Genomic DNA, 27,269 nt, shown 5'->3' with positions numbered 1-27,269 from the left:
CATATGGTGCTGACCCAAGCAGCCCTCCAGGCTCACACACCATTAGGGGAAGATGGTTTGACCCAGCCTACTCATTAAGGCCATCAAAACTTGCTTGCAGTCCCAGTTAGGAGATGTGCTCATTTATAGTTACTGACCCACCAGCCATATGGTGGTGTTCCCTTCAATTTCACTTAGCCCTAAGTCAGGTTAAAGCGCAAGGACTGCCCTTGCCTCAATGTTACCATAACATGATAATCTGGTAAAAATTTCACCACACTATGAATTTATCTGGTAAGGATTATCACCTTCTGTCTATAACTGAGCAAATCCTTTGTCATCATATAAGCAAATAAAAGATCTTATGCAGCTAAAAAAGAAGTCAGCTGACACTTTCCGAATCTTCTACTCCATTCCCAATGATGTTTGCTAAGATATAGACTGTTTGCAAAGTTTGTTTCATGTAAATCTCACAACAATAGTTCTATGGGGTTATCACTGTGTTATGCCCACTTTACAGACAAGACAGGAGTTTAAAATTCCCTAATCAAACCAGTCAAGTCTGGCACCCGAGTGTTCCGAATCCAGGGTTCAGAAGTTTGTGATCACAAGACAGTTTTTGTGTCATCTAGACACAAAAATTGCTTAGCTAGTAGTGTCTGAAGTTTTAAGTGTTAAATTAATTCCAATTTTCTTTTCTCTCTATAGCTCCAACTGACAAGCAGCTGTAACCATGAAATAAACCCTGCATACTATATTGTTTATTTTGGAACCCTGCTATGACCAAAATTATTTTTCTTTGGTATTATTATATAATCAAAATGTCCATTTCCATAACATCTAAAAATCCATAATTACTAAGTATTTATAGCACCTTTGGGGCTCTAAGCCCACCGGAGCAATGCTAGCATGCCAGTGAGCCATTTGGAGCAAGTCTGCCCTGAGCAGCCTGTATCAAGCCACCTCCAGGTGGAAGCAGTCAGCTCTTCTGCTCCAGTGTGTTGAAAGCTCCCCGTCTTGCTTCCAGATGTTTAGGATTCTGTGAAATTCAACCTAACCTGCAAGCAAGACTCTAGAAAGAATTCACAACTATCTCCAACTTCTGTTCTGCTCTTCTCTTCTCTGGGCCATTAGACTCTGTGATGCTAGTGACTCTGTAGGTCCTTTAGGACATCAGTTTTATTATCTATGAAATTGAATGTTGAATTAAGTCATTTCTGACATGAAAAGAACAAGGTTTTGTGTGTGTGTGTGTGTGTGTGTGTGTGTGTGTATGTTCTCATGTATGTTTACATGTACTTTTATGTAAAGGCCAGAGGTTGACACAAGCATCTACCTCAATAATTCTCCAGCTTATATGTTGAGCAACAGTCTCCCATTGAACCCAGAGCTCACTCTTCTGGCTAATCAGGGCAGCCATACAATTGTACAGATTCCCTATCTCAGTGTCCTGTGAGCTTGGGTTGCCACACCCACAGTTTTATTATGTATGTATGTATGTATGTATGTATGTATGTATGTATGTATATTTTGAAATAGGTTTGGGGGATCCAGACTCTTCTTGGCAAGCACTTTTGCTTGCTTAGGCATCTTCCCAGCCCTCTTTTGTGCTAGTATTGTTTAACCTCTTCCCTTCCACTCTCCCTGAAAAAGTCTGTCCTGGTATCCAGGCAGTCCAACATTTGTCATCTCTAAAGGTCAGAGAGCCCAAACCAGGAATCCTCTTTGTATAAGTTTGCAGGAAACTCTTCATATGGAACCAATCAAAGTCTGCCTTCTTAGAGAAATACAACTTGTAGAAAAAGTAAGCACAGTGTTCATATAAGATATCTATTACAGACAATCATATGAAATACAATATTCAGCTATAGACCAGGGAATGGAAGGTACATCGTCAGACCTTGGCTCTGCCTACTTGGTAACTAGACAATCTTGGAAATGGGACCTCCCTAGTTTAAGTCTAAAGTATCTACCTAAGGCACTACATACACATGAACTCTTGTATATTATCTCCTTCCAGGATTTTATGGAAGGATTGTGAGAAGCACCCAAGAGAAACATAAGTATCCCCCAGCCTCACTAACATCAGCTATCCTCAGAAGGAGGTTTGTCCATGAGACTTCGGAAGCTCTCTGAGCATAGACTGGAGAGGAAATGCTTCTCAGTTATTAGAATAGATTACAGATCTAGCAAAAAGAAAGCAAGAGCAAAGTTGAGATAAAGCAGATCAGTCCCGTGGACAAGGCCACAGAGGAGGCTTTGGCACTAAACTGCCACTCACAGCCAGGGATGCTCAGCTATGCTCTTACATCCTCTGGAAGATCCAAATGTATAGCCAGAAGTCATCCTTGGTGGGGCTGATGGTGTCCAGCTTCAGAAAGGGGCCTCAGATAGGTCATGACTTGCTGAATCAGCCAACTAGGCTAAAGGAAATAATGGGTGGTCCTATGGCCATCATCAGCTGAAAGAGAAATGGAACAAATGTCTCTGGCCTAAGTTTTCATAGTCCATAGTTAAGATGGGAAATGGGGTCACCAACCTTCCCTCACTTTTTATGTTTTCAGTGAAATCCGGCCCAACACCACGGTGCAGTGGGAAGAAGTCTGTCGGCCTTGGGTCTCTGGCCATCGGAAGCTGATTGCCAGCATGACCAGTGACTCCCTGAGACATGTGTATGGAGAGCTGGATCTTCAGATTCAAAGACGACCTACTATGTAAATTCCCAGAAGGCTCAAGTGGGCTGGGGCACATGGCCTCTTGCAGTCTTGGCTATGGAGATTCTAATGCAAAACATAGCTAGCTCTTGCTTTAATTTGGGTGTGAAGACTGAGACCGATTCCAGCATAGAGATGCTATGTATTTCATAGGCACACCTTTCCAACCAAGCTATTGGACAAGGGAGTTAGATTTGAGTTGTTCCACCTTCCAATGGATCTGAACGTTAGCTTTAATTATGCTATAATTAAGCCTTCGTAGCTCATAAGAGTGAAAGTCATCATTTATCATTGCAAATGGCTGTAGCTCCACAGATCAGAGGGCTTCCCTTGAGCAGGAGGGATGTGCCCAGTACCTGGCCTCAATTAAGAATTCTGATTCCCCACTCAGTCATTTAAGGGTAACATACTCTCCAAAGAAAAGGGTGTTCACAATTGAATCCTTATAATTCTATTCCCCTTTCTTGGAATCAGGCTGAACACTCTGTGTTAAAATATTTTTTCCAGGAATTAAGCAAGACATCATTTTTCTTCTTGGCAAAGCCAGAGAAAGGTCTTTCATCTTGCACCTGCAGCCAAGGAACTGCCTGCCAAATTTCACAGATTACCTTGTGAGAAGATGTGGCCCCACATTAACAAATTGCATTTGTGGGGAACTTAATCACCTAAGAGGAGATAAGAAAGCAGGTGCGGTGCTCAGATCTATTAAATAATGTAGTTTATGGTGCATTTTATAGGTGTCACACTGTGTCCTGATCAGCAAAATGAATAACCTTACTTTAACCCTTTCTCGGGAAGAGAACTAGAAAGTAAGGGCACTGATTTGGGATTGGAGACCTAAGGAATTAGCACCCTTGCTTGGTGATTATACTTCACCTGTTTCTCTGAGGTCATCACATTCACCCAATGCCACTGTCAAAAAGAAAAACAGCTTGAGAAACTTGCAGATTCAGTAGACAGTTGAAGATCAAACAGATTCTGATTTTCCTTTTTCTTCATATTTCCTATACCAAGCCCTTGTCTAAACCCTTGAGTGCTGAGAGCTAAGGCAGATTCAGCCTTGCAAAAGGCCAGCGTTACTCTTGACTGAAGGACAGAGGGCACCCAAATCCTTTACCTTATGTGCCAAGGCTCCAACAGACAAGATTATTGGTACCTCTTTGTAGGGCAGATTTATAGTTATAATTCCCCATTTAAATGCCTTGGGAGTGACTTAGGTCAGGTGACTATGAAGAAAAAAAAGAACAAAAAGAAAGGAAAGGAAGAAGGAAGGAAAGAAGGAAGGAAAGGAGGGAGGGAGGGAGACTGTAAGAGGGAAGTTATGGAAGAGAAGATAACAGAATGTTCTAGTCTGTAGCTATGCTCTGGTTTACTTCTAAGTCATTGATAGGTTCCTGGGAACTTAGTACTAACCCCCGAGGTTCAGCAGATTCTATAAGCAAAACTCCATGAAGTCATCTCTCAGCATTAGCATCTAATTCCAAATGAAATGCATTTTGCTAGACTTTAAAACAGCTTAACTTAGTATGTTGTTATTAATGAGAGTATAATCAATGCCTATAATAAAGTTAATCTGATTACATGTGCCCAGAAGTAAATGGTGTTAATTTTCAACACTACATATGACTAAACACAACTTCCTGCAATACTCTTCTCTCTGCTATGCATATCTCACCCTGAGGAGGAGGACTTGCGTTCGCCCTTTAGGTAAAACGACTAATAGTTGTTGATGTTGCCATTAGCATTCCTTTCTGTATATTGCTACCATTTTCACTGAAGAAGGAAGTTTGCAGGCTTAGCTTAAAAAGCAGCTTCTAGGAATTGAAATTTCTCCATAGATATCTGCTTATGAACAATTTCACAAAACAAAATGATGACTAGGCAGACAGGCAGCATAGACATCTGTCCAAATGAGCACCTCTTGTGGTATTAGAACAAAGACAGAAAACACGTAGAAAGTGTGTTCAAGAGCACCTATGGTCATGGTATACCTCATCGAACAATTGCAACTCAGATAGAGTCTCAAATTTTTTTTCAGTCTTAAGTGGCACCTGCCATCTGATCTGGAGAGGGCATTCAAGGTGAAGCCTATTCATCACACTCATGTTAGAAGCAGCCATGCCCATTGACAGCTTGGATATCACAATGTACAATAATGCTCTTGTAGTATGGATCTCGTCTCTCAAAGGTCAATGTAGTCAAGGCTTAATCCTCTGCATGGTCCTACTAGGAGATGATAGAGTCATTCAGAGGTGAGGTCCAATGACAGGTCTTCATGCCATCAGAGGAAACACTGGTACTCTAGTCCCTTAGTCAATCTCTTACTTGCTGGTCATGAGGTGAGTGGCTCTGCATTTACTACCTTCCCCTAGCTGTTCTTGACTCCCACAGACCCCAAATCAATCAATCATGGCTGACACCATTGAACTGTGAATCAAAAGAAACTGTAGACTTAGATTTTTTTTAAAACCCACTTTTAATATGGGTTCTCAAAAACTTTGAGCCTCTCTTCTAGCCCACCATCCAAAGGTAGGGGAGAAAAGATGGTAAGGACCAGGGTGTGTGGACCTGTTTAGAAGTAGTTCTCTGGGATGATTCTCATTCCCATTTGTCAGGAGACCAGCAGTCCAGTTCAGTAGTGTCAGGATACCAAATGTGAATCAGTAGTGGTGGCACAATCCAGCAGAAACAGCCTGGCCTCCACCAAATTGACAGTGACCAGAACCAGTGGGGCACCAGGAGTTCTCTGCCTTGCCTCTCTCAACGAAGTAAAGATAAGTAAAGATGAGACACCAATGGAGTGTTGCAAAACTAGCTATGCAAGTGCCCCATCACTCTCTATTGAGTCCTACTTATACTCTCTTTCCAAACATCATGTGTCTTCTAATGTGTCTGGTATCAGCAAAACACCAGTAGTTTGCATCACATGATACAACCAAAAACTTCCACTTCAAAAACTTACTTCAGCTATTTGCTACAACATTTTGAAGCTGGATAAGAGAAATGCTGTCTCTCAATGACTGTATTTTAACAGTGATAAAAAGCAATGTGTCTCTGCAAATACCAGAGACTGTGAGTTCTAGCTCCTCCCTGTGTTCAGCTTTGATGATTTTAAGCAAATCCTTCTTTGAGTTCAGAGTTTCAAGGCAGAATAAGGGTAACAATAGTTATGCGCCCACAAGATTCTTTTAAGGAACATGTCAACATTATTATTATTAACATATATAAAATGGATAGATGGTCAATAGATAGATTAGATAGATAGATAGATAGATAGATAGATAGATAGATAGATAGATAGATAATTGATAGAGGATTGATAGAAGGTAGGGAGATAGATAGATAGATAGATAGATAGATAGATAGATAGATAGATAGATAGATAGATAGATAGATAGAATTAGATAGAAAAGCACAGATTTTATGGTTTTTCATCAATCTTGTAAAGAAAGCAACCATAACTATTTCTATTCTATAGTGAAGGATCCAGGGAACTGTGAATCATGATGAGTTGATCTTGGGAGATAACAAGTAATGAAAACAAACTTTGGTTTCAAGACAAACATTCAATGTACATCCTTTAGTCATCTCCTTGGAGTTTTAAGAAAATAGACTAAAGACTAACTTTCATGCTGAAGAGCTACAGAATAGCACAAAGACATGTATACATAAAGGAATACAAGGAGTAACTGAGTTTGTGTTAGATTCTCTGGCAACGAAAAAAACATACAGCATTCCAACTGGAAGGCATCAATTATGGATGTGTATCCCATGTTACTATAAAGTTCATAGCCAACCATCAAGGCATTCGCCTTTCCTATCATCTAGCTAACCCCTGCCATCCAGCCTTCCAGGCAGCTATCCATCCTTTTCTCCAGTCACACATGTGCATGTAAGGAGAAATGCATGCCCCCTACCTAGAAAGTGGTTACCAGGCAACAGAAAATGAAAACAGAGATGCAGAACAAAACAACAGCAGGAGCACATACATGCTACAAAAATTAATTAATTAATTAATTTTTGAGGACACCTGAATATGTCTTCTCTTGTTTCTATAAGATCAAAGAAGGAGAAGCCTAAATTGAAACTTGAAAAACAAAATGAAGGTTTTTGTTTTTTTTTTTTTAAGAGTTTGTCTGAGGGAGAGAGAAGGAAGCATGACCACAATTAGCTTGTGTGACAAGATGGCAAAGTACATCAAGGTAAGATATGTAGGTATGGGTTAGAATCGAGCACTGCCAAGACAAAAATATTGTTTCTTCTGAGCTGTGCTTTGGAACAGAACTAAGGCCAGAGGTGTGGGGTGGCAGGCCCGAATCACAGAAAGTAAAAGAGTATGGTACTGAAGATTATGACACGGTGGGTTTCAGGAATAGGAAGTAGGGTATACTTGTGTCCTAGTATAAGACAACATGGGAGGTTATGTGTTTGGGAGGGGAGTGTTATAAACTTGTAAAAGTATGACACACAAAATTCTAGCAGGTAAAATTGGGACAGGCAGATAAACATGATGAGCTAAGACCACTCCCTGATGGCCCATAATCTTGCTGAGAGAGCCACGGTCCCTCTGCCTTCCAGAAAGTTCTCCACCTTGGTACCCAAGAGAATTATTTGCTTCTGAAGTACGTCTCTCTTGTCCTCACTTCCCAACTCTTTCATGTGAACCTTTACATTTGTGAATGTCTACTTTTCTAGACTAAAACTAAAAAACTTTATATTGTATCTGTAAGAATTCACTTTATAAAATCAGATATTATATCAATAGGAGTGTAGGCCCTTGTTTCTGTAGAGGTTTGATGCCCCAGTGTATGGGGGTGCTGGAGCGGTGGGGCGGGAGAGGGTGGAAGGGTGGGGGAGCACCCTCATAGAGGTAAAGGGAAGTGGTAGAGGGTGGATGTGGGATGGGGGGGTTGTGGAGGGGTAACCAGGAAGTGGGATATCTGTTGAGATATAAATGAATGGAATGGTTAATGAAGAATGAGGAGGAGGAGGAGGAGGAGGAGGAGGAGGAGGAGGAGGAGGAGGAGGAGGAGGAGAAGAAGAAGAAGAAGAAGAAGAAGAAGAAGAAGAAGAAGAAGAAGAAGAAGAAGAAGAAGAAGAAGAAGAAGAAGAAGAAGAAGAAGAAGAAGAAGAATCATCTCTTTTGCTTTGGGAAAGTGGTGTTCATCTCTATTTCAAGGATTCATTCCATTGTCTTCTAAACACTCAGAGCAATGGACATTTCTTAGTAGCATCCTGCAAACTTGCCATTGAGACAGCTCAGGAGTTCCAATTTGTTTTCCTACTAAACACTGTTCTAGAACTGCAGTTACTAATCTCCTGAGAGACGCTTCATCAGTTCTGAGACTAACAATGGCTTCTTGGGGCATATTCCCTGTTAGTAAGAAAAAAATGTAATGTGCCTGTAACTCAGAATGGATTCTTTTCTAAGTTGGGCAAATTTACTGAGAAAGTACAGCATGAAAAAGAACTTACAATAAGATTTAGGATTTGGTGTGTAAAGGAGTCTGATTTTAAATGACCAAAAATTACTGTTACTCCTCCCACTGAGAAAGAGTCCATACACTGAGCAGCTATGTGACCAAGGCCTATGTTTTGGAAAAGTGGCAGCTTTTTACTTTTTGGGTTTTAGTACCCTTGCTGAGATAATCACATGGAAAAGCCACATGTAGATACTCTATTCCTTTTAGCAAAGCTCAAATTAGCACCATTAAGTCACTAGTATGGCAATAAACTATCTTGAACTTCCAAGCAACCTTTCACCAATGCATGTCACTAAGTGGCTGCATTCAATGACACTGAAAGCAGAATACCCCTGCTTGATCTTCCCCAGGTCCTGTCTACCAAACCATGTTATAGGGTAGAAAGTTCTGTTTTTCACTGTTGAGAATATTTGTGAAATTGGGAGACTCAGCTAAGAAGTCTGAGGGCAAACAGACTAACATTTTACTTTAAGGAAATGTCCAGCAATTTTTTTAACCTCACTAGCTCTTTCTAAAGAATACACATGGGTATATATGTTTTATCTACAAAAGGCATCACATATTTCAAGATACCAAACATGATTTTCCAAGTGTAATAGACTCTATCCATTTCTGAATATGTTTTTTTATTAAAATGTGGTTTTTCTGGTACGTTTAACAAGAGTTTGTGAGATGCCATTAAGGTCAACTGGAAGATGAGAGAGAAAATAGTCACAGTGTGAAGGGTGACCATTGTGATGAATTGAGTAAGAATGCCCCCATAAGCTGTCTATTTGCATGTCTATTTTCATCAGGAAGAAGATGAACTGCTTGAGAATTAGAGGTATAGCCTTGTTGGAGAAGGTGTGTCTCTGGGAAGTTTCCAAAGACCCATATCAGGTTCTCTCTCTCTCTCTCTCTCTCTCTCTCTCTCTCTCTCTCTCTCTCTCTCTCTCTCCCTCTCTTCTTCCCTCCCTCCATCCTTTCCTTCTTCCCTCTATCTCTCTGCTACCTTGGGATGTAAGATCTCTGCTACTGCTTCAGCACCATGACTGTCTGCATGCTGCTATGCTTCTTGCCATGATGATAATAAAAACAACACTCTGAGGGTTTAACCGCAGTTAAGTGCTTTTCTTTTTTTATTAATTGGATATTTTATTTATTTACATTTCAAATGTTATCCCCTTTCCTGGTTTCTCCTCTGCAAACCCCCTATCCCATCTCCCCTTACCTTGCTTCTATGAGGGTGCTCCCCCACCCACCTAACCACTCCTGCCTCACCACCCTAGCATTCCTCTACACTGGGGCATCAAGCCTTCACAGAGCCAAGGGCCTCCCCTTCCATTGATGCCAGATAAGGCCCCTTCAGCTCCTTCAGTCATTCCTGTAACTCCTCCATCAGAGTCCTTGTGTTCAGTCTGATGGTTGGCTATGAGCATTCACATCTGTATTGGTCAGGATCTGGCAGAGTCTTTCAGGAGACAGCTGTATCAGGATCCTGTCAGCAAGTACTTCTTGGCATCCACAATAGTGTCTGGGTTTGGTAGATGAATCGCCAGGTGGGACAGTCTCTGAATGGCCTTTTCTTCAGTCTCTATGCCACTTTTTGTCTCTGTATTTCTTTGGACAGGAGCAATTCTGGGTTAAAGTTTTGGAGATAGGTGGGTGGTAAGTGCCTTTCTTTTATAAGACTTGCCTTGGTCATGATGTCTCCTTACAGAAATAGAGCAATGACTAAAACAACTATCCTTCTCAAATCATTGGAAACAGAACTTTTCCACCAAGAGCCTCAACAAGATGACAGATCTTTTATCTATGAACCCAATTTATTTGAGACTGAATTATTAAGAGACTGTCTGTCTTAGTAAGGGTTGTACTGCTGTAACCATACACCATGACCATGGTAACTCTTATAAAGGAAAAGGTGGCTTAATTTTTCAGATGTTTATTGTGATGACAGGAAGCAGGCAGACATGGTACTGGAGAGTAGCTATGAGTCTACATCCAGATCACCAGGCAACAGGAAGAAATTGTCACACTGGAACTGGCTTGATCATCTGAAACTTCAAATCCTATTCCCAATGACATACTTCTTCCAAAAAGGCCACACAAAGTCAAACCTCTCAATGCCGCCATTAGCTATGGGTCCTTAAAGGTCACTTTTATTCAAATCACCATACTGTCTAAAGTTCTGGTCATGAATCTGTATTTCTGTTTTCTCCTTGTACAATCTAAACAGGCTAAGTCAAACAACTGAATGAAGCAGTTTGGTTTTATGTTAGTTATACAACTTGAGTATTCTATATCTGAAAGGCTTGGAATTAAATTTTTTTCATATTTTGGGGTATTTTCATATATGTTAGAAGAAATCTTGGAGGTAGGTCCCAAATTTAAACACAACATTTAATGACTTTTCATATATGCCTTATATACATAGTCTAGGGAAAACATGAACCCATATTTTTAATAATATTATGCATAAATCATTTTGAAAGTTTTGAGATTACTGCCATTATTTTCATGTTTCCTTTTTGATTTTACATAAAATACAGGACCTTGCAAATGCCAAACACATAGTCCACCCCTGCAATACATCCATTCCCCATAAGGCAAAATTGGGTGGTGTGGAGTTTTCCACTTGTGGTACCCTGTCAGCATTTTCCCCCAGAGTTAGGAACATTTCAGATTTCATGGATTTTTGCATTAAGAATGTTCCACCTGTATATAAATCTAAAGTTTGCAGCCTCTGTATTAAGAAAACCTAATAATGGCCCAGAACCCAGGGCTTCTAATAAGGATGACCCAGAAACAACCAAAAGAGTAGAAAACCAGTCACACTCTTAGCCTAGTGGACACAATGACCCAAGAGTAGTCTTGCCATTTGGAATGGTGTCCTCAGGGTTCACTGGTAGCCACAATGGGAAGCCAGGGCTCTGACCAGCCTCTAACCAGAAGGCTATCCATGCCTATGAACTGTAGGACAAGTGATGTCCCCATGGTCACTAGGACACATGTCTGTATATCTGTGCAAGCTCTACTGTTCTCCTCTGCAATGAACAAGTCTCAGAATGGAAAGAGCTTCTGGTCTACCATTCTGTGCAATTTCTCTCAAGAGAGACAGCCTTACCCTTAGAGGAAGGCTTCTGTGTCAGGTTTCTGTGGCACTTACCATAGATTTAGAATGTTGCTTCTTCGTTTACATTTGTCTTTTATTAAAGACCAAGTGAGTGAGTGAGTGAGTGAGTGAGTCTCTCTCTCTCTCTCTCTCTCTCTCTCTCTCTCTCTCTCTCTCTCTCTCTCTCTCTGTGTGTGTGTGTGTGTGTGTGTGTGCTATGAGTATTTATCCACACATACAAAGTACAAGTGGAATCCACAGGTCAACTTCAGATGTTGTACCTCAGGACTCATCCACCTAAGTTTTTTTTAAACAAAGTCTCTCATTGGGACCCTCAGCTCACCCATTTGACCAGACTGACTAGTCATGGTGCCCCTGTCTCTGTTTCCCTGGTGTTGAGGTTACAAGTACAGCCCCTGCCTATCCTGTTACAAGGATTTGGGGAATCAGTCTTACACATGTTCACAGAGTAAGCAATTTATCAGTTGAGCTACCTCTCCAGGCTCTGGCAGCTCTACTTTCATAATGGCATGTTATATCCAATTATCCTTTACTGTTTCTGGTTTTAGTCCATGTGGTTAATATTATCTATGCTTAAAATTTGGACATATATATTTTATAGACTTTCAAATGTCAAGAACACCAAGCATTTTACTGTCCCCCAAAAGGGGCATAAAGGCTGAACTACCAAGGATGGTGGCCTGGTTCTGATAAATGTGCTTCTTGTCTGTGAATTCTATTACAGATACAAGGTTGAGCGTGTGTGTATTGTTCTTTTGTCATGACTGTAACAGTGAATTCAAAAATTATGACTCCAATAAAGGAATCTGCCATTTATGTTGATCGTTACAAAGAAATGCTGGGTATTTTCAGTAATATCCCAATTAGCTTTATAGAGTGCACAATGCTAAAAGCTCATATAGATCAACCAGATATTCTTATGACACAAAGTTGACTAATAGGTATAATATAATAAAAACCTCCCTCCACAATGAAAAACAATAGCTTCAATGATGTCTCTGCTGGCAATGTTAGCCAGGAAATGCAGGCTGTTTGCTGGGAAATTTAAGCTTAAGAAAAAGCATAGGCTAGATACTCAATGTCTAATATAAAGGCATTACACTTCAACCATTTTTTTTCTTTAATCCTAACTCCCTCCTAAAGAGTCTAATTTAAAGGCAATCCAGTAGCTATATATTCTAAGTTCTTATGTTTTATTCTGCCAGTGCTACACATAGAATAAGGGCCCATAACATTACACTGACTGTACCTTGGATTTTGAAAATTAACACTTCATATAATTAGGTGTCTAGAAGAGAGCTTTATTCTTCTTACTTTAGCAGTATTGTTAGCAGTAAAGCACACTATTAAAATACCATGGCAGACATGGTCTTGTGCTACACCAAGAAGCAGCAAATAATCCTGCTGAGACAATGAGATAAAAGATGGCCTTGTTCTCTGCCGGTATAAATTGAACCAACCCCTTTGGAAGCCATTTTTGCCATTATATACTAATTCTCAATGTACAGTGAACCACTGATTCTACTCCTAAGTGTGTGCTGTAATGGAATGGATAAGTAATGTGTGACATACTTGTACAATTAAGTTACATATATAGCAGTAGTAAGTATATAATAAAATAAACATATCCATATGAAATATTATAGAAAGAACTGCCATCTGAAGCCAGAGGCTAAAACTGTGCATGCTACAGCACAAGTCTGTTCTTACAGAGGTAAAAAACAGTCATACCGAATCAATCAGGCTCAGAAGTCAGGCTAGGGATTGACCTTGGCAGAGGGCTAGTAACTAACCAGGGACATGAGACAATTTCAGGAATTATGGCACTATTCCCTTTCTTGCTTGGAGTACTGTAAAAACACTCTGTTATTGTTTTGCTCTTTATTACTATTGAAGCAAACTGTCCCTCAAACTTCATTGTCTAAAACACCATTCATATCTCAAAGTCACTGTGTGTCTGAATTTCAGCTGTAGATAGTAGTGTTCTCTACTGCAAGGCTTCTTACAAGTGGACATCAAGATAGCCAGGGCTTTAGGGTTCATCTGTGGGCTTGACTGGGAGCCACTTTGCTTTTATGCTTGTTCATGGACTCCTCACAGACTGTTAGGTTGGTCATCTTCTCCCTCTGGCTATTAGCTGAATGACTCTTCCAGATCCTTGCCAGGTAGGTGTTTCCAGGGGACCACTCACAACTTGAATCAGATTTACATCACAGTGAAGAAACAAAAGACAAAGACCAGTCATGCGAAACAGAAGCCAAAATCTGTAGGCTTATATTTTCAAAACCTACTTTAATAAGGGTTCTCAAATTGCTTCAAGCCCCCTTCTAGCCCACCATCCAAAGGTAGGAGAGAAAAGATGGTAAATAAAACAAGGGGATGTGGACCTGTTTAGAAATAGTTCTTTGCAGTGATTCGAAACTCCTTTTTTCAGGACACTAACAGTCCAGTTCAGTAGTGTCACCAAAAACGAATGAGCAATGGTGGCATGAGCAGGGTCAACTGGAATGCCAGGAGTTCTCTGCTGTGCCTCTCAACGAACTGAAGATCAGTGAAGACCGAAGACCAAGGAAGAGTTACACAGCTAGCTATGCAAGTGTCCCCGTCACTGTCCATTGAGTCCTACTTATACTCTCTCCGAACATCACATGTCCTCTCATATGTCTTGCCTCTGCAAGACATCACATGAATCTGCTTCAGCAAAACATCAGAGCATGAGTCTGCATCACATGACACAACCAGAAATTTCCACTTCAGAAATCTTGTGACATAATCCTAGCAGAATAGATAGCCTATAATTTTTGTTATATGGTTATTGAAAAGTAGTTGTCCTGAAAAGAATTTATTTTGGAACACTACTTGCTAAGCATCTCATCAAAAGTAAAAAACAAACTCAGAGACTATGAATTAACAAGGCTTCTAGCTAGGCCTTTCTCCATCTCTTTCTCCTGCTCTCTCACTCCTTTTGGTTTCCTTTTTCAGGAAGGATAAAGGCTTAAAGAGCAAGGGAGAAAAAGAAAGGAATGCTGGTGAAAACAGTCCTGAGAGGCAAGGATGGAAGGAGGTAGTTCAAGTTAGAACTCCGATCTTTCTAGCACCAGCCACTCTGACGACCTCTGCTCTGTTTACCAAGCTCTCAAACCTATCACCTACCAGCCATATAGCCCTTCTGGGTTCTAGTCTCCTGTTCTCCACAGCCACGTGAAATATAAAAATTCAAAGTTGTATTTTCTGTATAATAAGGCACCAGTGAAGTTTTAAAAAATAAATAAAGGCCCAGAGTACAGTTCATAGACAAGAGGAGGAAACTGTACAATGACATGAAAATTAACAAGTGGAAATTGTTGGGGGCCATGATAGTTATATATTAATAAAATTTATTGGAAGACACTGTATAATTACCACCTGGTCTAAACAATGGTTTGGAGGGTTTACATTGCCTTCCTTCTCAGGGTTATGCTAATACTGTTTTAACAAACAGAGACTATATACACTGTTTCCTGGCGTATTTTCCTCCTGTCAGAAGATGTTGAGTTCAAGGCTGAGTTCTTGAAAGAACTGGTTGACCAGTCCCAGCTAAGCCTGTTTAGCCTGTCAGTCAGACCTCCATTTTTTGGATAAGAAAGCAATGTGAGGACCAGGTATAATAGTACCCTTCTGTAATCCTTGCACTGAAGAAATTAAGGAAGGAGAATGAAAAGTTTGAGGCCAATGTGGGCTAGATACAATACACCAGGCCACATGAGCTGCATAACAAGACTCTATTTCAAAACAAATAAATGAATAAAAACAGTGTCAAGAAGTTAGGAAGGAGTATCCTTCTCATGGCAATAACTACATTATGGACTTGGCTTGGAAAAGATCAGAAAAGCAGGACTATCTGAACTATCTCAGTTGGGATTTCACACCATTATATATAAAATCAGGTCAGTAAGGCAGAAGTTGTTCAGCAGATAATATGTTACACACAGAACACTAATAGCCACCCTGTATCAAGTTAACCATTTCTTCCATTCTGTTGCACCTTATCATGGCTTCCATGACCACTTTTACAGAAGACTTGAATTATACACTGATTTCCTTGGCCACATATGTCTAACAATGGCAGGTGACTAAAATAAAGCCCTTCCAGGTAAGCATCTAATTTCCTTCCTAAACAGGGACCCTGTGCTTTAGATTCATACATTGCTATGTACCTGACATTGAGTAAGCATTGTTGAGTAAATGAATGGAGTAGGGAAACTGTATTATTCTCCATAGTATTCCATAGCCCAAGATGTTCTCACTCCCATTCCTCATTTTCTATGCCACTCAAGTCCTAAATCCACTGTCTGCAGGCAATTAACCTCCTTTCCACCATTCTGACTTCAAGTGTTGCCCTACATAAAGCATCTGAAACTCAAATAATATCAAAGGGATGAAAAGTCAATATGGAACATCACCATTGACATTAATACAGAACATCACCATTGACAGCAATACAAAGCACCACCACTGACATCAATACAGAGCATCACATCACCTGATATCAATATGATCACCCATGACATCAATATGAAACATCACCATTGACCTGGCTCTTATGAGCATACCTCATTGCCTGGCTATGTCCCCTTTAGAAGAAATGTCTTGAGTCACCCTAGACTGAATTATCCTAATCAAGTGTACTGGCTGGTTTTGTGTGTCAACTTGACACAAGCTGGAGTTATCACAGAGAAAAGGGCATCCCTTGAGGAAATGCCTCCATGAGATCCAGCTATAAGGAATTTTCTCAAGTAGTGATCAAGGGTGAGAGGGCCCAGCCATTGTGGGTGGTGCCAGCCCTGGGCTGGTAGTCTTGGGTTCTATGAGAAAGCAAGCTGAGAAAGCCAGGAGAAGCAAGCTACTAAGCAGCACCCTTCCATGGCCTCTGTATCAACTCCTGCCTCCTGACCTGTTTGAGTTCCTGTTCTGACTTCCTTTGGTGAAGAATAGCAATGTGAAAGTGTAAGCTGAATAAATACTTCCTCCCACCTTGCTTCTTGGACATGTTGTTTGTGCAGGAATAGAAACCCTGACTAAGACACCAAGTTTTCTCAATAATTTTCCTCCCATTTTCCCATACACAAGACAATCATCAGAAAATCAGAAATAACACCATCCCTCTATATATACTGCCAAAGTAGCCTTTAAAAACTGCAGAAACTATTATTGCACTTAGAGATCCTTGGTCTTCTGAGATAGGGATTGATGGGTTTAGAGGTGAAGACATAAAGAAGCTAAGCTCTCCTATTAGAATCAGGCATCATGTGGTCATCTTCCCACTGGTAATGTCTCCAAGCATCTATCAAACTATCATTCCAAGTAGTGAACGCCCCAACTCGGGAGCTATCCCTGGGAAAGCCTGGCACCCAGTGCAGCTGTCTCAAATGGCTTCCTGAGGGTAATAAACTAGGCAAGAGAATGGGAAAGGTGACTTTCTATGTCACTTCCAAGTCTATCCTCAAAATTCTGATTTTTGATAAATACGTAAAACTTCCCCATCAGCATTCTGAGCTGAAAATTTCACTGTTTCATTCAGTCTTTGCTATGACCCTGATAGCTATTATAACTCTTTTTACAATGTGTGTCCATAAATAAGAATTGTACTACCTTACCCATGGGACAAATCACCCCCTAAGTTGTGTCTCATTCATATGCCCTTCAATCCAACTGTTTGTATGAGATAAGACCATGAGTTCTTGGGGTGTCAATAATGAAGATAGAGGAACTAACTAAAAAAATAGATTTCCCAATTCACTAGCTGAATTTCAAGATGTTCAGCATGGTGGCTAATACCTGATTATTCATGATAGTTGTCTTCCATTAACAGCCATGGGATGTTGGTATAAGTAAGAAGAATAAATATCTGGGCAATGAGTAATATTATATTTAAGTCACTAAAATAATTTTAATTACTTTTCTTATATTCATTGTGAGAGTGTGTGTGTGAGAGAGAGACAGACACACACACACACACACATATATATATATACATATACATATATATGTATACATATATATGTGTATATATACATATATATGTGTATGTGTGTATATATATACATATATATGTATATATATATATATATATATATATATATATATATATATATATATACATACACATACACATATGAATGACAATGAGAGAGAGCATGTGCCACATATATGTGTCAGGTCAGAGACAACCTGCCATCGTCAATTCTCTACCATGTGAGTCTCAGGTACTAAGCTCAGGTCATCAGCTATGGCAACAAGTGCCTTTACCCACTCAACTGGCCCATGACTGTTAATTATATTAGTTGTTTAGAAGAGGTAGGTCTTTCAAGAATACATAGGTATTAGAAGTATAACCTTCTTTTAAAGGATGAAAACCTCTATGTGATAGATACCATCCAACATATAGGTGATATTTGTAGTAGACAAGGGCTTGGTTTGTTGGGGTGACAAACTAAGCCACGTAAAATGTAATGGAGGGTCCAGACAGCCGGCCACCTTCCTGGTGAGAGCACGGGGGTCTGCCCGGCCTGAGAGGTTTGTGGCACAGGCGCCGGCGGGAGCCTTCTTGGCTCCGGGACTCCGCGGAGGGCAGGCTGCACGGGTGACCGTGTGGAATACAGAGTGCCAGCCGTTTCTGGGACGGGCGAGAGTCGCAGAGCTTCTGGGCGGCGCCATCTTCAGCTCCAGACAGCCGGCCACCTTCCTGGTGAGAGCACGGGGGTCTGCCCGGCCTGAGAGGTTTGTGGCACAGGCGCCGGCGGGAGCCTTCTTGGCTCCGGGACTCCGCGGAGGGCAGGCTGCACGGGTGACCGGGTGGAATACAGAGTGCCAGCCATTTCTGGGATGGGCGAGAGTCGCAGAGCTTCTGGGGCGGCGCCATCTTCAGCTCCAGATAGCCGGCCACCTTCCTGGTGAGAGCACGGGGGTCTGCCCGGCCTGAGAGGTTTGTGGCACAGGCGCCGGCGGGAGCCTTCTTGGCTCCGAGACTCCGCGGAGGGCAGGCTGCACGGGTGACCGTGTGGAATACAGAGTGCCAGCCGTTTCTGGGACGGGCGAGAGAGTCGCAGAGATTCTGGGGCGGCGCCATCTTCAGCTCCAGACAACCAGCCACCTTCCCGGCAAGAGCCACAGAGCTTCTGAGGCGGCGACATCTTCGACTCCAGACAACTGGCCACCTTCCTGGCCAAAGCAACACAGCTTCTGGGAAAGATCCTGTTTTGGGCCTTCACCTTCAGCCAGGAGGAGGTCCAAACACCAGATAACTGTACACCTTCCCTGAAAGAGGAGAGCTTGCCTACAGAGACTGCTCTGACCACTGAAACTCAGAGAAGAGAGCTTGTCTCCCACGCCTGCTGATAGAGGGTAACAAAATCAACAGAGGAACAATCTCTTAACAAAGACAACTATAACAACTAACTCCAGAGATTGCCAGATGGCGAAAGGTAAACGTAAGAATCCTACTAACAGAAGCCAGGACCACTCACCATCATCAGAACCCAGAACGCCCACTTCGCCCAATCCAGGACACCCTAACACACCTGAAAAGGTAGACCTGGATTTAAAAGCATATCTCATGATGATGGTAGAGGACATAAAGAAGGAATTCAATAACTCACTTAAAGAAATACAGGAGAACACTGCTAAAGAGTTACAAGTCCTTAAAGAAAAACAGGAAAACACTGCTAAAGAGTTACAAGTCCTTAAAGAAAAACAGGAAAACACAACCAAACAGGTAGAAGTCCTTATAGAAAAACAAGAAAACACATCCAAACAGGTGATGGAAATGAACAAAACCATACTAGACCTAAAAAGGAAAGTAGACACAATAAAGAAAACCCAAAGTGAGGCGACGCTGGAGATAGAAACCCTAGGAAAGAAATCTGGAACCATAGATGCCAGCATCAGCAACAGAATACAAGAGATGGAAGAGAGAATCTCAGGTGCAGAAGACTCCATAGAGAACATCGGCACAACAATCAAAGAAAATGGAAAATGCAAAAAGATCCTAACTCAAAACATCCAGGAAATCCAGGACACAATGAGAAGACCAAACCTACGGATAATAGGAGTGGATGAGAATGAAGATTTTCAACTCAAAGGACCAGCAAACATCTTCAACAAAATTATTGAAGAAAACTTCCCAAATCTAAAGAAAGAGATGCCCATGAACATACAAGAAGCCTACAGAACTCCAAATAGACTGGACCAGAAAAGAAATTCCTCCCGACACATAATAATCAAAACACCAAATGCACTAAATAAAGATAGAATACTAAAAGCAGTAAGGGAAAAAGGTCAAGTAACATATAAAGGCAAGCCTATCAGAATTACACCAGATTTTTCACCAGAGACTATGAAAGCCAGAAGAGCCTGGACAGATGTTATACAGACACTAAGAGAACACAAATGCCAGCCCAGGCTACTATACCCAGCCAAACTCTCAATTGCCATAGATGGAGAAACCAAAGTATTCCACGACAAAACTAAATTCACCCATTATCTCTCCACGAATCCAGCCCTTCAAAGGATAATAACAGAAAAAAACCAATACAAGGACGGGAACCACGCCCTAGAAAAAACAAGAAGATAATCCCTCAACAAACCTAAAAGAAGACAGCCACAAGAACAGAATGACAACTTTAACAACAAAAATAACAGGAAGCAACAATTACCTTTCCTTAATATCTCTTAATATCAATGGACTCAATTCCCCAATAAAAAGACATAGACTAACAGACTGGCTACACAAACAGGACCCAACATTCTGCTGCTTACAGGAAACCCATCTCAGGGAAAAAGACAGACACTACCTCAGAGGGAAAGGCTGGAAAACAATTTTCCAAGCAAATGGTCTGAAGAAACAGGCTGGAGTAGCCATTCTAATATCGGATAAAATCGACTTCCAACCCAAAGTTATCAAAAAAGACAAGGAGGGACACTTCATACTCATCAAAGGTAAAATCCTCCAAGAGGAACTCTCAATTCTGAATATCTACGCTCCAAATGCAAGGGCAGCCACATTCATTAAAGACACTTTAGTAAAGCTCAAAGCACACATTGCACCTCACACAATAATAGTGGGAGACCTCAACACACCACTTTCATCAATGGACAGATCGTGGAAACAGAAACTAAACAGGGACACAGTGAAACTAACAGAAGTTATGAAACAAATGGACCTGACAGATATCTACAGAATATTTAATCCTAAAACAAAAGGATATACCTTCTTCTCAGCACCTCACGGGACCTTCTCCAAAATTGACCATATAATTAGTCACAAAATAGGCCTCAACAGATACAAAAATATTGAAATTGTCCCATGTATCCTATCAGACCACCATGGCCTAAGACTGATCTTCAATAACAACATTAAGAATGGAAAGCCAACATTCACGTGGAAACTGAACAACACTCTTCTCAATGATACCTTGGTCAAGGAAGGAATAAAGAAAGAAATTAAAGACTTTTTAGAGTTTAATGAAAATGAAGCCACAACGTACCCAAACCTTTGGGACACAATGAAAGCATTTCTAAGAGGGAAACTCATAGCTCTGAGTACCTCCAAGAAGAAACGGGAGAGAGCACATACTAGCAGCTTGACAACACATCTAAAAGCTCTAGAAAAAAAGGAAGCAAATTCACCCAAGAGGAGTAGACGGCAGGAAATAATCAAACTCAGGGGTGAAATCAACCAAGTGGAAACAAGAAGAACTATTCAAAGAATTAACCAAACGAGGAGTTGGTTCTTTGAGAAAATCAACAAGATAGATAAACCCTTAGCTAGACTCACTAAAGGGCACAGGGACAAAATCCTAATTAACAAAATCAGAAATGAAAAGGGAGACATAACAACAGATCCTGAAGAAATCCAAAACACCATCAGATCCTTCTACAAAAGGCTATACTCAACAAAACTGGAAAACCTGGACGAAATGGACAAATTTCTGGACAGATACCAGGTACCAAAGTTGAATCAGGATCAAGTTGACCTTCTAAACAGTCCCATATCCCCTAAAGAAATAGAAGCAGTTATTAATAGTCTCCCAGCCAAAAAAAGCCCAGGACCAGACGGGTTTAGTGCAGAGTTCTATCAGACCTTCAAAGAAGATCTAACTCCAGTTCTGCACAAACTTTTTCACAAGATAGAAGTAGAAGGTATTCTACCCAACTCATTTTATGAAGCCACTATTACTCTGATACCTAAACCACAGAAAGATCCAACAAAGATAGAGAACTTCAGACCAATTTCTCTTATGAACATCGATGCAAAAATTCTTAATAAAATTCTCGCTAACCGAATCCAAGAACACATTAAAGCAATCATCCATCCTGACCAAGTAGGTTTTATTCCAGGGATGCAGGGATGGTTTAATATACGAAAATCCATCAATGTAATCCATTATATAAACAAACTCAAAGACAAAAACCACATGATCATCTCGTTAGATGCAGAAAAAGCATTTGACAAGATCCAACACCCATTCATGATAAAAGTTCTGGAAAGATCAGGAATTCAAGGCCCATACCTAAACATGATAAAAGCAATCTACAGCAAACCAGTAGCCAACATCAAAGTAAATGGAGAGAAGCTGGAAGCAATCCCACTAAAATCAGGGACTAGACAAGGCTGCCCACTTTCTCCCTACCTTTTCAACATAGTACTTGAAGTATTAGCCAGAGCAATTCGACAACAAAAGGAGATCAAGGGGATACAAATTGGAAAAGAGGAAGTCAAAATATCACTTTTTGCAGATGATATGATAGTATATATAAGTGACCCTAAAAATTCCAACAGAGAACTCCTAAACCTGATAAACAGCTTCGGTGAAGTAGCTGGATATAAAATTAACTCAAACAAGTCAATGGCCTTTCTCTACACAAAGAATAAACAGGCTGAGAAAGAAATTAGGGAAACAACACCCTTCTCAATAGCCACAAATAATATAAAATATCTCGGCGTGACTCTAACGAAGGAAGTGAAAGATCTGTATGATAAAAACTTCAAGTCCCTGAAGAAAGAAATTAAAGAAGATCTCAGAAGATGGAAAGATCTCCCATGCTCATGGATTGGCAGGACCAACATTGTAAAAATGGCTATCTTGCCAAAAGCAATCTACAGATTCAATGCAATCCCCATCAAAATTCCAACTCAATTCTTCAACGAATTAGAAGGAGCAATTTGCAAATTCATCTGGAATAACAAAAAACCGAGGATAGCAAAAACTCTTCTCAAGGATAAAAGAACCTCTGGTGGAATCACCATGCCTGACCTAAAGCTTTACTACAGAGCAATTGTGATAAAAACTGCATGGTACTGGTATAGAGACAGACAAGTGGACCAATGGAATAGAATTGAAGACCCAGAAATGAACCCACACACCTATGGTCACTTGATCTTCGACAAGGGAGCCAAAACCATCCAGTGGAAGAAAGACAGCATTTTCAACAATTGGTGCTGGCACAACTGGTTGTTATCATGTAGAAGAATGCGAATCGATCCATACTTATCTCCTTGTACTAAGGTCAAATCTAAGTGGATCAAGGAACTTCACATAAAACCAGAGACACTGAAACTTATAGAGGAGAAAGTGGGGAAAAGCCTTGAAGATATGGGCACAGGGGATAAATTCCTGAACAGAACAGCAATGGCTTGTGCTGTAAGATCGAGAATTGACAAATGGGACCTAATGAAACTCCAAAGTTTCTGCAAGGCAAAAGACACTGTCTATAAGACAAAAAGACCACCAACAGACTGGGAAAGGATCTTTACCTATCCTAAATCAGATAGGGGACTAATATCCAACATATATAAAGAACTCAAGAAGGTGGACCTCAGAAAATCAAATAACCCCCTTAAAAAATGGGGCTCAGAACTGAACAAAGAATTCTCACCTGAGGAATACCGAATGGCAGAGAAGCACCTGAAAAAATGTTCAACATCCTTAATCATCAGGGAAATGCAAATCAAAACAACCCTGAGATTCCACCTCACACCAGTGAGAATGGCTAAGATCAAAAATTCAGGTGACAGCAGATGCTGGCGAGGATGTGGAGAAAGAGGAACACTCCTCCATTGTTGGTGGGATTGCAGGCTTGTACAACCACTCTGGAAATCAGTCTGGCGGTTCCTCAGAAAATTGGACATAGTACTACCGGAGGATCCAGCAATACCTCTCCTGGGCATATATCCAGAAGAAGCCCCAACTGGTAAGAAGGACACATGCTCCACTATGTTCATAGCAGCCTTATTTATAATAGCCAGAAACTGGAAAGAACCCAGATGCCCCTCAACAGAGGAATGGATACAGAAAATGTGGTACATCTACACAATGGAGTACTACTCAGCTATTAAAAAGAATGAATTTATGAAATTCCTAGCCAAATGGATGAACCTGGAGAGCATCATCCTGAGTGAGGTAACACAATCACAAAGGAACTCACACAATATGTACTCACTGATAAGTGGATACTAGCCCAAAACCTAGGATACCCACGATATAAGATACAATTTCCTAAACACATGAAACTCAAGAAAAATGAAGACTGAAGTGTGGACACTATGCCCCTCCTTAGAAGTGGGAACAAAACACCCATGGAAGGAGTTACAGAAACAAAGTATGGAGCTGAGATGAAAGGATGGACCATGTAGAGACTGCCATATCCAGGGATCCACCCCATAATCAGCTTCCAAATGCTGACACCATTGCATACACTAGCAAGATTTTACTGAAAGGACCCAGATGTAGCTGTCTCTTGTGAGACTATGCCGGGGCCTAGCAAACACAGAAGTGGATGCTCACAATCAGCTAATGGATGGATCACAGGGCTCCCAATGGAGGAGCTAGAGAAAGTACCCAAGGAGCTAAAGGGATCTTCAACCCTATAGGTGGAACAACATTATGAACTAACCAGTACCCCTGAGCTCTTGACTCTAGCTGCATATGTATCAAAAGATGGCCTAGTCGGCCATCACTGGAAAGAGAGGCCCATTGGACACGCAGACTTTGTGTGCCCCGGTACAGGGGAACGCCAGGGCCAAAGGGGGGGAGTGGGTGGGTAGGGGAGTGGGGGTGGGTGGGTAAGGGGGACTTTTGGTATAGCATTGGAAATGTAAATGAGCTAAATACCTAATAAAAAAAAAAAAAAAAAAAAAAAGAATGGAAAGCCAACATTCACGTGGAAACTGAACAACACTCTTCTCAATGATACCTTGGTCAAGGAAGGAATAAAGAAAGAAATTAAAGACTTTTTAGAGTTTAATGAAAATGAAGCCACAACGTACCCAAACCTTTGGGACACAATGAAAGCATTTCTAAGAGGGAAACTCATAGCTCTGAGTACCTCCAAGAAGAAACGGGAGAGAGCACATACTAGCAGCTTGACAACACATCTAAAAGCTCTAGAAAAAAAGGAAGCAAATTCACCCAAGAGGAGTAGACGGCAGGAAATAATCAAACTCAGGGGTGAAATTAACCAAGTGGAAACAAGAAGAACTATTCAAAGAATTAACCAAACGAGGAGTTGGTTCTTTGAGAAAATTAACAAGATAGATAAACCCTTAGCTAGACTCACTAGAGGGCAAAGGGACAAAATCCTAATCAACAAAATCAGAAATGAAAAGGGAGACATAACAACAGATCCTGAAGAAATCCAAAACACCATCAGATCCTTCTACAAAAGCTTATACTCAACAAAACTGGAAAACCTGGACGAAATGGACAAATTTCTGGACAGATACCAGGTACCAAAGTTGAATCAGGATCAAGTTGACCTTCTAAACAGTCCCATATCCCCTAAAGAAATAGAAGCAGTTATTAATAGTCTCCCAGCCAAAAAAAGCCCAGGACCAGATGGGTTTAGTGCAGAGTTCTATCAGACCTTCAAAGAAGATCTAATTCCAGTTCTGCACAAACTATTTCACAAGATAGAAGTAGAAGGTACTCTACCCAACTCATTTTATGAAGCCACTATTACTCTAATACCTAAACCACAGAAAGATCCAACAAAGATAGAGAACTTCAGACCAATTTCTCTTATGAATATCGATGCAAAAATCCTTAATAAAATTCTCGCTAACCGAATCCAAGAACACATTAAAGAAATCATCCATCCTGACCAAGTAGGTTTTATTCCAGGGATGCAGGGATGGTTTAATATACGAAAATCCATCAATGTAATCCATTATATAAACAAACTCAAAGACAAAAACCACATGATCATCTCGTTAGATGCAGAAAAAGCATTTGACAAGATCCAACACCCATTCATGATAAAAGTTTTGGAAAGATCAGGAATTCAAGGCCCATACCTAAACATAATAAAAGCAATCTACAGCAAACCAGTAGCCAACATCAAAGTAAATGGAGAGAAGCTGGAAGCAATCCCACTAAAATCAGGGACTAGACAAGGCTGCCCACTTTCTCCCTACCTTTTCAACATAGTACTTGAAGTATTAGCCAGAGCAATTCGACAACAAAAGGAGATCAAGGGGATACAAATTGGAAAAGAGGAAGTCAAAATATCACTTTTTGCAGATGATATGATAGTATATATAAGTGACCCTAAAAATTCCACCAGAGAACTCCTAAACCTGATAAACAGCTTTGGTGAAGTAGCTGGATATAAAATTAACTCAAACAAGTCAATGGCCTTTCTCTACACAAAGAATAAACAGGCTGAGAAAGAAATTAGGGAAACAACACCCTTCTCAATAGTCACAAATAATATAAAATATCTCGGCGTGACTCTAACTAAGGAAGTAAAAGATCTGTATGATAAAAACTTCAAGTCTCTGAAGAAAGAAATTAAAGAAGATCTCAGAAGATGGAAAGATCTCCCATGCTCATGGATTGGCAGGATCAACATTGTAAAAATGGCTATCTTGCCAAAAGCAATCTACAGATTCAATGCAATCCCCATCAAAATTCCAACTCAATTCTTCAACGAATTAGAAGGAGCAATTTGCAAATTCATCTGGAATAACAAAAAACCTAGGATAGCAAAAACTCTTCTCAAGGATAAAAGAACCTCTGGTGGAATCACCATGCCTGACCTAAAGCTTTACTACAGGGCAATTGTGATAAAAACTGCATGGTACTGGTATAGAGACAGACAAGTAGACCAATGGAATAGAATTGAAGACCCAGAAATGAACCCACACACCTATGGTCACTTGATCTTCGACAAGGGAGCTAAAACCATCCAGTGGAAGAAAGACAGCATTTTCAACAATTGGTGCTGGCACAACTGGTTGTTATCATGTAGAAGAATGCGAATCGATCCATACTTATCTCCTTGTACTAAGGTCAAATCTAAGTGGATCAAGGAACTTCACATAAAACCAGAGACACTGAAACTTATAGAGGAGAAAGTGGGGAAAAGCCTTGAAGATATGGGTACAGGGGAAAAATTCCTGAACAGAACAGCAATGGCTTGCTCTGTAAGATCGAGAATTGACAAATGGGACCTAATGAAACTCCAAAGTTTCTGCAAGGCAAAAGACACCGTCAATAAGACAAAGAGACCACCAACAGATTGGGAAAGGATCTTTACCTATCCTAAATCAGATAGGGGACTAATATCCAACATATATAAAGAACTCAAGAAGGTGGACTTCAGAAAATCAAATAACCCCATTAAAAAATGGGGCTCAGAACTGAACAAAGAATTCTCACCTGAGGAATACCGAATGGCAGAGAAGCACCTGAAAAAATGCTCAACATCCTTAATCATCAGGGAAATGCAAATCAAAACAACCCTGAGATTCCACCTCACACCAGTCAGAATGGCTAAGATCAAAAATTCAGGTGACAGCAGATGCTGGCGTGGATGTGGAGAAAGAGGAACACTCCTCCATTGTTGGTGGGATTGCAGGCTTGTACAACCACTATGGAAATCAGTCTGGCGGTTCCTCAGAAAACTGGATATAGTACTACCGGAGGATCCAGCAATACC

At 40.7% G+C, this 27,269-nt stretch overlaps 1 protein-coding gene and 1 long non-coding RNA gene across 4 annotated transcripts in view; one reads left to right on the top strand and one right to left on the bottom strand.

Moving 5' to 3' along the window:
• The window catches only part of F13a1 (coagulation factor XIII, A1 subunit), a 183,067-nt gene extending 178,783 nt beyond the window's left edge, over positions 1-4,284 (top strand). For both annotated transcript variants that reach the window (NM_001166391.1, NM_028784.3), the window contains 1 exon segment: positions 2,544-4,284. In NM_001166391.1, coding sequence (NP_001159863.1) covers positions 2,544-2,697 — 154 coding nt within the window. In that variant the 3' untranslated portion in view covers positions 2,698-4,284.
• The window catches only part of Gm30489, a 146,979-nt gene that overhangs the window by 99,507 nt on the left and 20,203 nt on the right, over positions 1-27,269 (bottom strand). The window lies entirely within an intron of this gene.

Source organism: Mus musculus, chromosome 13 (assembly GCF_000001635.26).
Source record: "Mus musculus strain C57BL/6J chromosome 13, GRCm38.p6 C57BL/6J".
Taxonomy (NCBI): domain Eukaryota; kingdom Metazoa; phylum Chordata; class Mammalia; order Rodentia; family Muridae; genus Mus; species Mus musculus.
Note: the sequence above shows the minus strand (reverse complement) of the source record. Positions and strands in the feature narration are given on the sequence as shown.